Below are 15981 nucleotides of genomic sequence, written 5' to 3'. Positions count from 1 at the left end.
TCTGCCAAAGGATGGCGGAAACAATAACGCAGTTGGGATTCGAATTGCTGGAACGCCCACCATACAGTCCAGACATGGCTCAAGCGATTTTCATATGTTTGGACCATTGATGGATGCTCAGGGGAAGAAGATTGCAACAGATGCAGAAGTCATTGATGCGGTGCAAGATTGGTTACAGGTGCAACCAAAAAAACTTTTTTTCTGACGGAATCAAAAAACTTGTGAAAAATTGGGCAAAGTGTGCTGAAGCGCAGGTAGTTTGTGTAGAAAAATGTATGTTTCAGTTTTCTGTCATTAGAATAAATGTACCTTTTCTCAAAAGTCCCTTTAGTTTTTTTACTTTCCCTCGTACTTTATAATAGTAACAAGAGTCTGAACAATTGCATGTATTTAAAAAAATATTAACAGCTGCGTCCAGTCCTCTTTCTTGTTGCGATCGAGTGAGCACAGCTAAGGCATATCCAGAGCAGGCATCTGCACCAGAGCTGTCGCCAGGACCTTCGTCTGCCTAGCCACGACCACCTGCATTGCATATGCAGAAGTAGTTGGTCTCCCTTTCGTTCAGTCACCACTGAATAATATATAGCAGTTGGGGAATCCAAATGTGACAACGGCAGCACGGTATAGCGAGGCAAGGCTGAAGACTAGTTCCTCTGTTGCTAGATGCATGCAATGACAATTTTGTTAAGGGTTGTTAGGCTAGTTGGTTCCGATTTAGAGTGAACGAATAACAGCACAAACTGACAAGGACGAGACCAGAGAGAGAGCGACACTCACGTGTGACAGCACATGTGCGTGCCGACTTCTCAGCTCATCCTTATCAGTTTGCACTGTTATTCGTTCACTATGAAATGACAACCCCCCCCCCCCCCCCCCAAAAAGAAAAGATATGTTCCACATCCGCCGTCAAGGCCGCGAGTTGTGATGCTGGCTAACACTCTTAGGTTTAGTTCTAGTAGCTAAAACATAAGTACCCCAGAAAGTGGATGGTAAAACTGCACCGTGGTAGCTTAATTGGTAAGAGCATCGCATGTGTAATGCGAAGACGTGGGTTTGTGCCCCACCTACGGCCAGTTGTTTTTTCATCCACTTTCATTTCCATTAATTTAGAATTTCTTTAATTCCATTAATAAGTACATGTAATTTAACTTATGCTGTCCTTCACGTCTTTGTTCTTTAGCTTCTTATGATACGATTAATAGGAATCAGGCCCTCGGTTTCCTTCCTCGGTCATTACATAGCGAGGCCTCGAATCCACCGTCAAGGTCGTGAGGTGTGTCGGCTAACACTCCCAGCTTTAGTTCTAGTAGATAAAACGTATATACCCCAGAAAGTGGATGGGAAAACTGTGCTGCAGTAGCTCAGTTGGCAAAAGCATCACACGCGTAATACAAAGATGCACCTAATACACCTGTGGCCTGTTCTTTCATCCACTTTCATTTCCATTAATGTATCATTTCTTTAATTCCATTAATAAGTACGTGTAATTTCCTATGCTGTCGTTGGCGTCTTTGTTTGTTGGCATCTTATGATACGACTAATAAAAATCGGGCCCTTGATTTCCTTTCTTCTCCCTCAAGCGAAGACAGGAATTCAGATCCAGTGCAGAACTGTTGAAGTCGCAAAGAATTCAGCAAGAGGTTCTAAGGTAAAGAGACTGGCCACATTGCAAAAAGAGCCGTGTTGGCAAGGAGGTAGTGGCGCGTGACTGCTAAGAAGTAAAACGACAATGTTGAGGAACATCACGATGCAATATGGCTGGGACCATTTGCTGGCCAAAGACTGCCAGTAAAGCTTTAGTCGCACTCAGTGGCGCCGATGGCGCAAGCTTTTTCACCGACAACTGTCAACATTGCGCCAGCTTTCCTGGTGTATGTGAGCCCCCTCAATAAATCTTTTCTTCATTTATCTTGCTGCCCCAGCTGGCAAGCAGGTCCCCGCCTCCTGAAGCCTCTGTATCTATGTGCTACTGCAGCTGTTGCTAGGTGGCGCCGACCTTTGATGTGTGCCGCTGCTGCCCGATTCATTCACACCAGTTCCGCTTCCGCAATTCCCGCTTCCGAAGTTTTCGTTTTCGGTTGTCCCACTTTCTGGATTTCTGGTCCCTGAATTTTCGCTTGTTGCGCGCAAGGAGGTGTATAACATCCTTGGCTGCACGCTCGCTTTTCTATGCAGCAGTGACGTCGCTTCTGCTTAAAACGGAAAACTGGGACTACGTAATTCCGCTTGACGCCGTACGCTGACAGGGTGAGCGAGCGAGGGAAGAGAGCGTAGGAGGAGGGTAGGTAGCGGAACCACGTGGTTGCGCTCGCGTCGTCACCATGGGAACGCGCGCGAGCGTCCGCACGCGGTCGGTCGCGCCTTTTGTTTTCCTTGTGTGGTACACCGGAATCCCAGTACATATTCCCTGTCTTGAGTTGTGTCGACGCCATGACACGTGTTCGTACTGCGCTGGAACGGCAATGTGTAGGTCGCGTTTCGCGCAAGTTCCGCTGCCGAAGTTTCCCTTGTGTGGTGCTCAGTTACGAAGAGGAATGCATCAATGCAAGAATGGGGTTTCCTTACGTCTTATAATGGCTTTCGCACCACGCGATTTGAAGGACCTTGGGTGGTCAAGTTTTTCTGCAGTGAATGAAAGCGTGCGTGCGCTGCGGTAGGCAAATTTGTGCATATTGTGTTTGTTTTGTGTGATTATTGCTGAAAAAAACCGAAAACACTTTTTTGTGGAGTATGTTACATGATTCAAATTCTGTGGAATAGGGTGAGCTACAAAAGCTTCACAGTACAGACGGACGAGTGCCTGTTTGTACATTGTGAAAGTTCAACCTGCTTTATTTTCATTGCCAACGCGCTCCAATATCAACGATGTCTGATATTATTGTTTTTAATCTTAAATAGAATTTATTCGCAGCTGCTGTAATAAATGACGCATAATGTTCGTGGACACAACGAAAATGCAGCTGCGTGCTGAAGGTGCGTGTTGTTTCGCACACGCGCACCTGTCGTGAAGGCCTTGAGCTTCATATTTAATATAACGGAAAATAATGACGCGAAACCATATAAAGGAACGACCGGACAGGAAATAACGTCATTGATACGTCTGCGAGTCAGCAGTGAATATCAGTTCTTCGATCATACGTATTTTATAATAAGCATGTATGTCGTCAATGTTGCTTCCATTGTTATCTGGTATGATTTCGACGCAAGTGTGTCTGGGCACGCTGCCACCGCCCTAAAGAAGTATACCTGTCTTCTCTGAATTAGTTGCGAATGACGTTCTCTTCTGTACGATGGTTTCTATATGGTTTCCCGCCTTTTTCGCCTATGAACCAAGCAGCCCAGCAAAGTACTGATAAGCATTATATTCATAAGAGCTGCGATTTGGACGGGTTTGCGCAAAGAACAAGGGGACAGGAAAGGAAGACCAGGGAGGAGGAGCGCTATGTTACACGAGAGTGCTCATCCTGGTCTTCCCTTCCTCTGTCCCCGTGCTGTTTTTTTTTTTTTTTTTGCGCTTCAGGTATGCAGCATTATATTTGTTCTACCATTCGAAAACATGTTCTGAAAAGCGCACAAACACAATAAAAAACATTTTTGTCGAGCAAGTTAATGAAAAAAGCAGGAGTGCGCTTGCAATCAAAGCGTTCTCTGTTAAGCGCTTATTTTTATTATTATTGCAGCGCCATTTTTATCGTTTAGTGCCAAACGAGAGAGCCACGTAGTATAAGCAGGTTACAAGCATGTACGCTAGCAAGCCTTTCTGTGACGTTCTTCGCTATTGCTTGGCGTAGAAATACAGCACAAAGTAATAAAGGTTTGAAACCACCAAGTGAGACCCAAACAATTCATGTGATGATGGCGTTACATTTAGGACCGGTGCGAGTGAGCGCCGCATAACGTAGGACCTGCTCAAACAGACAGTCAAGCTAGAGTTACAGTCGCGAATACCGCGAGCACGAAATATTGTTTAGGTGGAAACACTGGAGCTTTCTGTTCGCCTGCTTCAATGCAACAGCGTACTCCTGATACTACCGAAAAATAGAATAGTTTTTGCACTTCTCGCCCGCCTAACAAGGCCTAAGATACTGCGCCAGGAGCTATTCACACAATAAATGCCGAATACACGACAAAACTGGAAGCGGAAAGTGTGTTAGTGGTATAAATTAAACCGACGCGTGTACTTTCGGCTGGGGAATGCGAACACGAATACGCGCGCCATGGAGCGAAAGAGCAAACTGCGAGAAGGAAAGGGCCAGTGTCGAGGAAATCAGAAGAACAGACCTTGCGAGAAGGAGTAATGCATCCGCTTAGCGAGGCGGATGCATTAGTCGAATAGCGGGTCTTATAACCCCTTGATAATTTGAAAGTAACGACACTCTCCTCCCCGCGGCGCTTCCCTCCTCGATTCTTCTCGCCCGCCGGCTGCTCGTGCTGCGCACGGTATGCTTTTTCTCCCGCGGACGGGCTGTAGCATTCTATGAAGGCGCGTTATTTTGGGCCAGTTGCGCACCCCAGTGGTGTTGAAAACTGACAACAGCATCGATAATGCTGAAGGCAACGTTTATGAGGAGGTTGGTTTTTCTTCAAGCCGTATGAACGGGATGTACTGATGTAAAAGAAGCTTTGGGGCGAGTTCTAAGACAATTTTTCTGTGACATGATGAGATGCTTTACATTGTACGTCTGATCTAGTATTGCTTGTGGCACATCCCTCTGCGTGTGGCTTATTAAGCGAAAGCCTTAGACCTCTGTTTCAAAGCGATGCACATTGGTCAAACAGCCTCCTTTCCCCTGTATATGCATGCCTGTTGCGGATTGGCTTACGCGGCTGGCCGTGTTTTTTTTTTTTTTTTTTTTTAGTTGCACGGAATTACTGACGCGATTCTCCGCTGTTGGTTGCAGAAGCAGGAGGAAACGCGAAACCATTATATTTGTGCTAGACGAAACGGCATGTATAACCCTGGAAAGTCCAACTTTATTTTTGCTACGACGAGTGTGATACGTAAAATTCTGATTTAAGCGCGGGATATATTTAAGCAAACCAATAATTTGTTGAACCTTTTAGTTACTCAAGTAGCACTTGTTTAACACCAGTTCTAATTTTCCTAGATATGGAATGACGTTCCGGATTTGTGGAGTAAGCAATCCCATTCGCGGTAATCAAATGACTACCTCGGCAAAACGGCAAAGGCACCGGCTCTAGCCTAATGAAGGACTACACTTTACCTTGAGCACTCCGGGCACGCCGGAATCCGCCGTGACGATTGCGGTGTAGCGGTAAGCAAGGCCTGGAACCAGGTATGCCACCTGCAGCGTGGTGGAACACAGCACACGTGCTGTGAGGCCAAATGACTGTCGGAAAAAGTGCCTAGCTGCAGGCTTGTGAAACGGTTAACTAGGTTATTTATCAAAGCCCCCACCCCACCCCCCTCAAGAAGAAAGAAACGGAGAGAGCCACAGTTTCTCCCGAAATGTGAAGCATCGATAGCAATATCAAAGTATGAGACTATATGTTACTCGAAGTATAAGGCTGATAGTTTTATGCCGAGCTGATACAAATTGCAGCACAAATTCGTTTACAAACCTAAATATGCGTGGTGTCACGCGTGCTTATGATAGTAAGCGAATATAATAATAGTAAAAAAGACGCATGGTTTTTGGTTAGTACAAAGAGCACTCGATCACGACCGCGGACATTCGCGCTCAAAACCCAACCGTGATGAGAAACACCGGCAGCGGGGAGCGGCCGGGCGTGCCTCTCCCAAAGCGAACGCTCCCTGTTGCCGCTCCAACAGTGCCGCGCAAACTCGGCATATCACGGGACCTCCAAAATTGGGCGCACGGGAATCACGTGACGGGAAGTTCAAGCCCCCGGCTGTGTCGGTACCTGCAGCAGATCACGTAACTTCCAGCGCAGGGTGTGCGGCCGGGTCGCGCATGCGCATTCTCACCCGGGACAGCATGGCGGCTGCACGAACGCGCCTCGTGTTTCCGGACAATTGCTATTGTAATAAACGTCGTTTGAAATTTCGGGTTGTGCGAGCGTAGGGGCCCTACAACAGGTCTTGTAGGTCAAGCTTCGAAACCTGTTGGCAAAGACCTGCCTACCTGCATGACGGGCTTGTGCAGTCGGTACTGGTCGTCTCCGTGCACGACCATGGTGAGCCGGCTGAGCGGCCGCGACGACTGCAGACGCACGTGGACGGCAAGTCGGGGTCCCAGGCCCTGCACCTGCGCCGACAGCTCGACGAGCGCGGGGCCCGTTTCTCCGGTGCCGTCGGCGGCTCGTGCGGGCGCCGCACCTCCCAGCACGGCGCGGTGGTAGTGGCGCGCTGCCGTCAGCCGCAGGCGCTGCAGGTCGCGCAGGAAGCCCCGGTGCATGGCTGCGAGGCAGGCGGCGCGCGCTCCCATCGTGCACGTGTGCGGACATTCGCGCCGTCGTGATGTCACGGTATCGACGGCGCATGCACGGCACGTCGCGTTGCGTCCGAAGACACGCAGTGTGCGTTCGGCGCCAAAAAGGGGTGAAGCTAAGTGGACGCACAGTCCGCTCAGTCGGCTCTGCCGCAACTAGGCCAGCGTTTACGAACCTAGCGTTGTGCGAACACGCATTCGCGTTACCGCTGTGCCAGCTGTGCTATTATGGACTGTTCTTGTGTTTTCTTCCTTCGTGCGTTGTCTTTCTTGCTGCGCTGATTTTCCTCATCAGTGCATCAGCTGAGCGCGCATTTATCATTCAGAGACACCGTGGCGCGTACAGCGGACAGTAAAGGACAAGCTAAATCTATCTTCATGTGGCGCTGCTGACGATTCTTCCGTCAACCTCCTCTCGTGCGTGCCACCGAGCCGCGACTCCCGTAACGCCGCTGTTCCTCGCATCGCGCCCAGCGCTGTGACACTCTGCTGGGGCGCTGCTCCTGGTGCACAACAGCAGCTCTCTCTCCTGCTACGTCGCCCCTCCGCTTATTGTTTCGCTCGCGCGGCAACAGCAGTGAGTGTGCGGTCCCAGTATACTTTCGGTCACGTGCCTTATCAGTCTACTAAACTGGAACAAAATGCGTGTCCTTAAGTTGTTTCAATGTACTAAAAGTCTCTTTTTAAGTTTTCGGGTAAAATAAAGGCGCATAATGCCTCTAGACTATAGCACTTATAATTTTCTAATTACTTACGGAAAGGTTGACTCGTAAAATTGTTATGTGCAGGGAAAAAGTTGAAAATCGGCAAGCTTCTTTTCTAACGCACTCCTGCTAGTTGCGATTACCTTTTCTGCCCGCTAAATTTAGCAGGCTACGTCAGTGGGCAAAACTGAAAGCCGTCCAGTGCCTATGTTTGTAAACATCGAAACGGTTGCATGACGCGCAACAAACTCGCGGACCAACCCTGCTGAAGCATTGTGGCTAAGTAAAAATTCTAGAAACTTGCCAAGTTCAGTCTTTGACTCTTTAGAATATAATGCGGTCCATATTTATCGGTAAAATGATAACTAGGCCCATGCAGACGCCGTAAGATTCACGACGTCACGGCTATCTGGTGCGGCCGCGTCGTCGCCCGTCTTTTAATGTTGCCTCTTCTCTGGCTTACGAAGCCTCTCACGAGTGACATTGTATTGCAGTAGAGTAGTTTACTGATACAGCTCAACTTACTTTAAAATATAGTTCAGCAAGATGTGTTGCTGGGCGAGTTGGTCTAAAAAAAATTGTATTCTGGGGTTTTACTTGCCGAAACCACGATCTGATTATGAGACACACCGTAGTGGCGGGGACTCCGGAAACTTTGACCACCTGGTCATCTTTAACGTGTACCCAATGCACGGTACACGGACGGTTTTGCATTTCGCTCCCAGCGGAATGCGGTTGCCTCGGCCGATCCCGCGTCATCGTGCTTAGCAGCGCATCGCCATAACCGCTATATGCCACCACGGCGGGTTAAGGCGTGTTGGTTGGATGCTAGGGAATACGTACTAGTGCTAACAAAGAAATGTACGCTTAATGAGGAGGGAGAAGAAAGGAACAGGGAGGACAAAACACTCATTTAGCAAAACGCTCCTTCACCATGTATAAGATGTTGAAATGTTTAACATTAATGGCAGGTGCCTTAAAAGGCGGCTTTGCCACTTTAGACGTGTTTATGCAAAAAAGCCCGCTTCTGGTTTTCCATCGTGTTTCAAGCGATGACCACCATAGAGCAGGTATGTACATGTTTAAGATAAATGAAGCGCGACCACAGACACGACACCATAAATGGACAAGAGTTCTTGTCCGGCGCATTAGCGCTAAAAGGGCAACAGAAAGCAGCTTGTTTGATTTTGCTGACTGCTTTGTACAGGGCAGTCAGTAGGGGGTTGTGGGCTTCAGTCAAGCTGCTTTTATCCTCAGTCTCCTCCATCAGACTGATGGGAAATAAATAATTTATTATCATTATTATTATTATTATTATTATTATTATTATTATTATTATTATTATTATTATTATTATTATTATTATTATGACGATACAATGAACGCGAACATTGAGGGGCACATATGTATACCGCACGGGCCAGCCTGTTTCTTAGCTCGAGAGGCTAATTTCTGTTCCGCCCGACACGCACGACCTAGTGGTTGTCGGGCGTCATCAAGCAAGCCGCGCTATTCGAACGGTGGCTGTCAGGAGAGGCTAGGCTCAAGAGCAGCGTGGTGCTGTGGCGGCTTGACGATCGCTTGCAGCGTGGCTGACCACGGCGACGAGTGACCAGCGCGCTAACCTGGCTCGCGATATGTCGGTACGTTTTGCGTAGTGCCTCCTGAGTATCCCAATGAACATTTAATGATGGAGCGGGAAGAACGCGACCTGTCTAGCGGCTCGCGCACGTGACCACGCACCGACAGAGTGCTCCCTCTCGCGCATCGTCTGGTCCACGAACAGCTTGGTCTTCTTGGGAAGGCTCCAGCGGGGAGCGCCCAGCGCGCCACCTCCGGGCGCCTCGCGGGTCGAGGACGGCGACTGCAGCAGCTGGGCGTTGCGCCGCAGGATCAGCACCGTCAGGCTGCCTCCTGCGTTCGACGAGGACTTGTAGCGCTTGCGTCGCGCCCACGAGTGATATCGCAGGAAGAGAGGACTGCCACGCACGGGCACGAAGTGGCCTGGTGGCCTAGGCGCAGCGTTTGTGGCCGGCTTGCAAAATGCAAAGGGAGGCGTGCTGTAACAATCTTTGTAAAAAGGTAGGGACCAGGACACCGACCAAAAAGTTTGAAAGCATTTTAACTTGTCGGCTCCTCACGGAAGCCTTGTTCACAAAAGATTGTGAACAAGGCTACTGCGGACAACCGAAATGTTAAAACGCCTTTAAATCTTTTTGGTCGGTGCCCTGGCCCCTCCCTTTTTACTATGTATCATCCCGACCAGACGGGCTTCCGTCATACAGTCGACGTCAATCACAATCCCTTTGGCCGCGAACACGGGAGTTCGTGGTTGCTACCGATCGATGAATATTACGAGCGTCCCCATTGAAACGGGGTGGTGGCAGGTACCCCACTAGGCTCGTCGAATTTACCTTTCATCTCCACCTATTTTCGGTATTCGGTATTTTCGGCAATTATCGTAAAACGTTTAAGCAGCGATTAGATTTTTCCCTGTTTGATAAATTTCCATCGCAGGATTCTTCTCCATCGCGCGCCTATCCACTATGCTTTCCACTATCCACTATCTAACTTTATCTTTGAAGCTTTGTTTCTTGTCGCTATCCGTGCGGTTAGCGTAGTAGTACTGCTTAGTTTCTTTGTTCTTTTACTACACCGTGAGTCGACGTTTTTTCTATTTAGGTAACTGAAAACGTGAGGCGCGCACTTATTTTTCTTCATATTGCTCAGTCGTTTTTCGAAGCAGACTTTGCTTTGGGCCTCCCTTACTTCGAAGGACGTCCCAGGCCAAGTCTCCCTGTACTGGCTCGTTTGTGCTTTTCCCCGTGCGCCCGTTAAGCTAGCTTTCCAACCGCCCTTCGATTAATATCAGTCCAGTTTACATTTCGGATTTTAACCACAACCACAACTTTCTGTAGTCCAGAAAGCATAACCCCTGTCCTCATAACTCCTCGTACTACCTCATATTTTTCGTGTGCCATAGCGCTCTGTTTCATTATGCTTGCATTTATTTCCCTGTCCCTTTGAGAGCTTGTTCCTACTTTTTTCATGTAATCATTCCTTCCCCTCGCTAGTCTCCGAATTGAACGGTTAGTACATTCTCGTAACATGTAGCGTGGCTTTCAACACGCGTAGCCTCCTCCAGGCTCGGCGATATCGAGATGGAGCTGCTAACGGAGCGACACAGTGCAAGTGCATGAACAATATTAGCTTCGGTCCGTGATTGCGCGGAATTACGTCAAAACACGCACTGTTGCGATAAGATTTGTCCCTAACGTTTGCGCGCTGGGGTGCTAACTTGGCTTTCTCGCGTAATGTCAAAGGATTAGGTAGGACCAGGGCGTTAGAGATGCGCTACTATGGTGACACTCAACTGCAGTGCCACTTCGAAAGGGGCACTGCGTGTACCCAACTTTGTTTCTTGAGTAACCGGAGTCCGAATGCGCGCTCTAATGGTGGTGTAAAATAACATGGCTTCGTTTGCATAATCATCCGCCACGTCTCTTTTTTTCTGTCGGCCTTCCCTTTCAGCGCGCAACCGAGAACAATAGATCATAAAGTTTCATATAGAGATCTTTTGAAGATGTGCCGTCTCCTGCATATGACATTATGCAATCATTGCACGAAATCTTCTACAAGTCACGGTCATGCTCTTACCGCATTTTTAAAAATTATTTGTGACGTCTTCGAGGCTGTTCAAATATAAGCACATTCCCTCTAAACGAGTGTAGTAAAAACCATTCCTGCACCGTTCCTGCACGTGCTGTTAAACCTTGTACGAACCACAGAGCACCGTCTTCCCTGCCGGTGTGCTTGATTGCTTCAGCGACACAGTCGCCGACACAACTAACATTGTACAAAGTCAACTCATCATTGATTTTTTTTATATATAAGCTTTTCCTCTCTTGTTAAGCTAGTACAGCTCGGCTACGCAAAGCTTACCTGAAGATTGGTATCACTTCCACAAGGCACACGCGAGAGCACTTCAGGCAGGTGGAGCATTGTTCAGTAATCTCACAAAGAATCAACAAAATAGGAGGCACATCATGTACAAGGTGATGAAGCGAGACATCAACGCTATGTATTAATTGAATAAACGTCTATGCCAGTACATTCTGCTTGTGTTTAAAAAGCAGTGCTGCAAGGTTGAACCACAGAGACAAGAAAAGGAAAAGCACATTTGAAGCGCATCTATCAGCTGTTTATTGAAACAAAACTCTATTAAAACAAATCAACTTGGTGCTGCTTTTTAAACACAAGTATGATATTCCAACTAGCTCCAACGCAAGCCTTAATCGACATTATGACTTCACTGACCGAGCCTCAAGACCTAAAGCAAACCGTGCCCAATATTTTCAATTTCCAATGGGCTTTTTATCAAAATTGGCACTTTAGGTTGAATTGAAATGCCATCATTATTGATTTTTAATTGTCTTTACGTCCGCCATTTTAGTGTAGATGTGCGGGCTGCCCCCTAAATTTTATGTAGTTCTTTATTTTGGGGCCGAGAATTCGCAAAAGGGAGCGGCATAGGTGATGACCACTGCTGACCGGTGCCAACCATGGCCAGGGCGTTGTCCTCCCTCCCGAGGCGGCCGAAGTGGACGGCGGACACGGCGTCCCTCGTGTGGAGCACGTGCGTCGGCGCCCCGTCGGCCGCGCCGTGCAGCACCACGCGGCGGTCCGAGAGCGCCACGGCCGCTGCCTGGCACACGCCCGGCCGGCACACCGCTGCCACCGCCAGCGGCTGGGCTCCCAGCGGCACGCTCCACAGGCACTGGCCCTGCGCGGCATGCGCTCCCGCGTCACCGCTGCACTTGCGCGGTGTTTAGTATAACGCTCTCCCACGCTGGCAGGGTCATCTTATAAAGGATGCGATGCACTTTTGAATACTCTTGCTTGGTGCCTTCCCGGCCGATAGGCTAACTTAGGTGACGGCGATGCTTATATGCGCGTTCGACAAATATTATTGCGAAGCAATACTACTTTAGGTCGCACTTCAGCCCGTTCCGTGGCGAGGCGGTGGTAGGCACCATTGACCTTTAGCGTGACCTCGCTGCGTGACGTCACACCACGTGACCTAGAGTGACGTCACACCAGCTGTGTAAAAACGGGGCCCCATCTCACGCCGTCGCGAGGCGAGGCGGTAGCCACCAATGGCGGCCTAACTCCCGCTCCTCTCACCAGGGGCGCTACGGTTGGTGTGACGTCACACCAGCTGTGTAAAAACGGGGCCCCATCTCACGCCGTCGCGAGGCGAGGCGGTAGCCACCAACGGCGGCCTAACTCCCGCTCCTCTCACCAGGGGCGCTACGGTCAGAGTGGGCATATCTTACGACGCGGGGAAAATGGAGTGTTACCTCACCGTCGGCCAATCGATACTGGAAGATTTTGTAATGGGTACGCTGGTGAGGGAAATGTTTGTCGGCATACACGGATTCGACGGATGACTTCCTCTTAGATGATTCACTGTAAGCCGTAACACTAGCATAACCCAAGACTACCACCAGCCATACTACCAGCTGATCCGAGAATAACACACTATTGCTTCGCAATCACCAGGCTTAACCAAGCTAAGCCACGGCCATTTTCTTTTTTTCTTATAGCGTACTTAAAAAGCAGGTCATGCACGATGAGATGCTATGCTTGGCGCGTGCATAAAGTGCAGGCTTGTGCTTGTATAATGGTTGTTTCCTGAATGAATGACACGCTGTTAGTCGGCGCTCGATCGTATCGTTGTTAGCGTGGTTTCTCGATGTACTTGTCTAATTTGCGCAGTGTTAGGAAAATTACAGTGTAACTCGCGTGTAGAAACTCGATCACGTGGCCACTCCGGTTGCTCTGGGAGGTAATTGATTGGCGCGCCACTAGTGAGCGACAATATGAAACTCGTCGTTAGTCACAACCTACTAAATAGGTCTAACTGTGGCTGACGTTGCTTAAAAATGAGGCTGATTTAAAATAGTATTTATTTGGCTTTGCTTACAGCGTGCGCCTAGGTATTATTTTGTCGGTTGTGCTCGTGAAATTGGATAATTTTATTGTCTATAGAATAATCAATGGACCCACACGCTCTTCGCCAATCGCCGTGTCCGGGTTTTGAAACGTACGTGGGACCTACATAGTGATATTTGCAACTAGTATGACGCAAGAAGAAGCAAATAGTAATACCCGCCGCGGTTGCCTAGTGGCTTGGTGTTGGGCTGCTAAGCACGAGGTCGCGGGATCGAATCCCGGCCACGGCGGCCGCATTTCGATGGGGCGAAATGCGAAAACACCTGCGTACTTAGATTTAGGTGCACGTTCAAGAACCTCAGGTGATCCAAATTTCCGGAGTCCCCCACTATGGCGTGCCTCATGATCAGATTGGGGTTTTGGCACGTAAAACCCCACAATTTAGTTTTTTAAGTGATGATGATCGTATAACTTTATTTCGAACCATAGAGTCTTCTAAGCAATTCTTTGACCTCTCTGTATTTCCTGTCAATATAATCTCTCCCTTACTAGAGAGCGCTTTAGCTCTAGTATCTACGGGAGGAGCTACAATTATGGTGGTTCAACGGGCACGGGAATGATAGCTACAGTACAGTAGAGTATATTCAACAAAATATTGCGCTATAAATCCAACAACGCAGTGATTATGCACGTGCGCGGAAACTTGTCTTCGTGCATTAAGAAAACTGTGGTTTCTTGGAAATTTGGCGAGGCGAAGCGCAATAAACGGCGCCCGCGAACAAGGGCGGCCGCATACCTTGACGGAGTAAGCGCGCAGGCGCCGGTCGGCGCACGCGGCCACCAGCTGTCCGGGCTCCAGGTGGCAGAGCCCCACGGCGGACGCCCCGGGCTGGGCGAGGACGCGCGACGCCTTGTGGCCCCGCTTGACGAGGTGCAGCCGGTCGTCGCGAGTGGCCAGCGCCACGTGGAAGTCCACGTCGAAGGCGCCCTGCGCGTCCAGGCAGCACACGGCGCCCGGAACCTGCAGCGGGCAGAGCCACGCACGCGTGTGCGAGGGAGTACGCTGACGACGATTTTCGAAATTCGAAAAGCTCTACCATTTGGTTCTCGCACGTGAAGGAATGACACTCGGCGGGCACGAATGTTGGGAAACAGTTAAATAACTAGTTTAATTTAATGCAAAATTTGGGTCTCTAAATGCCAGATCTGGTGACGTCAATAACATCCTGACGTCCTGACACAGACCAATACTTGCTGACGTTTTGTAGCAGTAAGTATGCAGATGTACAGTTACCCCAGAAAATAAACTGAGCACACGAGCGGAAGCCCAACTCCATCACCGTGCGCTCACCGCGTATACTCCAGAGCACGCGAAAAAAGAAGGGAGATGTACGGTGATCGTGCGATGCGCTTTCCACCACTGCCTTGTCGTAAGCGCACGCGAAGGAGCGCTTCTTTTCAGCGGTCCACGCTACGGAAACTTGCGCTTGCAGCAACCATTTATGGGCGGCGAGCAGCTGTTGCCACAAACATTTGCTTCCTGCACACGCGGCGCCCCTCACTGCCCGTAGTAGTAGTTGGTTATTCATTTTAAATAACTACATAAATATTAGAAAAGGAGAGGAAGGAAGATTGCCACTGACCGCCATAAATTTTCTAGTGCAGTCTGCTGACACCCGAACCGCGCTCAGCAGTGGATGAGGGAGGGCGTAAAAGTGCAGTGACACAGTATACAGGAGAACAAGTCTTCGAGAGAGTTTGTCACCCGGCCCCGCACACCGGCACCGTTAGGTCGCGTGCTTTGTTGATCGTGGCATATGCAACGAGCACCGTCGTCTCGCTAGTGTTCCTGTATATGCTCCCTACGGGAGCATAAACAGGAGCACTACGTCTCGCGGCCTCCGGGAGCGCCCTGGTGGCGCTGCCCGGTGATTTCTAAGCGCGATGGACTCCCACTGTTCCTACAGACGTGCGGTCAATTGACATGCTGTATTCAAAAGTACACAAAAATTACCTATTAGTTACCAATTACCATAGATATAATAAACTAACTAATCGCTTCCGACATCAACATTCTTCAGATTACTTTGTCAGGTGTTCGAAAACGCCTTATTAACTTTACATATTATTGATTGTGGCTTTTCCCTCCCAACGTTAGTTAATAAACCCAGTCACAAAGTACGTGTTCCTTCATAATTTGAGGTTAACATCATCCAATATGAATTTACAGTGTGCGCTGTCATTATTCCTTTAATGCTTATGCTGAATTTGCTTTCTTGATGCCTTGTGAGAAACATGGCCTCATTATGGAACCGCGCATTGATTTCGCTGTCATTTGTCTGTCGTCTCTTGTTACTGCGTGTTGTAGAGGGGGTAAGAATCTACCCAAGAGGACTGGCGGTTTTTGTTCGTACCCCTCCATCACATTTACTGATAGAAAAAAATTATTATTATTATTATTATTATTAGTAGTAGTAGTAGTAGTAGTAGTAGTAGTAGTAGTAGTAGTAGTAGTAGTAGTAGTAGTAGTAGCAGCAGCAGCAGCAGTATTTACCTTGCGATCTCGATATTTTTGATAACTCACTGTCATTGTTCTTTTCCGAGCTTTGCATTGTAGTGTTGTAGCTTTGCACGTTGTTCAACTGCCCTTCTCCTCCTTTTTCTTTTATACTTATTTTGCGCTTTGTTGTATGTGCGCTCTCCTTTTCGAAATTGTTTTTCTTATTCACTGTTTTTTTTTTGAACTTATGTTCCACTGCAGGTATTTTTTTCTTATCTTTTGTTTTTTTAATGTTACGCCAGTACATATACCTCAGGGTTGTTGCTGGGCGCGGTAAATGAATGATTAAATGAATGATTATTATTGTTCTTATTATCCGTCTTTCGGTTGTGAATTCACGTTGTCCTTT

The 15981-nt window shown here is 48.5% G+C and overlaps 1 protein-coding gene across 1 annotated transcript in view; it reads right to left on the bottom strand.

Moving 5' to 3' along the window:
• Positions 1-371: 371 nt before the first annotated feature.
• The window catches only part of BBS1 (Bardet-Biedl syndrome 1), a 40349-nt gene continuing 24739 nt past the window's right edge, over positions 372-15981 (bottom strand). The window contains exons 8-13 of the mRNA XM_072284746.1: positions 13869-14135; positions 11669-11900; positions 8861-9031; positions 6108-6382; positions 5226-5306; positions 372-522 (exon numbers count right to left, since the gene is read on the bottom strand). Coding sequence (XP_072140847.1) covers positions 451-522; positions 5226-5306; positions 6108-6382; positions 8861-9031; positions 11669-11900; positions 13869-14135 — 1098 coding nt within the window. The 3' untranslated portion in view covers positions 372-450. The remainder of the gene's footprint in view (positions 523-5225; positions 5307-6107; positions 6383-8860; positions 9032-11668; positions 11901-13868; positions 14136-15981) is intronic.

The sequence above is a fragment of the Dermacentor andersoni genome, chromosome 10 (genome assembly GCF_023375885.2).
Source record: "Dermacentor andersoni chromosome 10, qqDerAnde1_hic_scaffold, whole genome shotgun sequence".
Taxonomy (NCBI): Eukaryota; Metazoa; Arthropoda; class Arachnida; order Ixodida; family Ixodidae; genus Dermacentor; species Dermacentor andersoni.
This window is presented reverse-complemented; position numbering and strand designations above follow the sequence as displayed.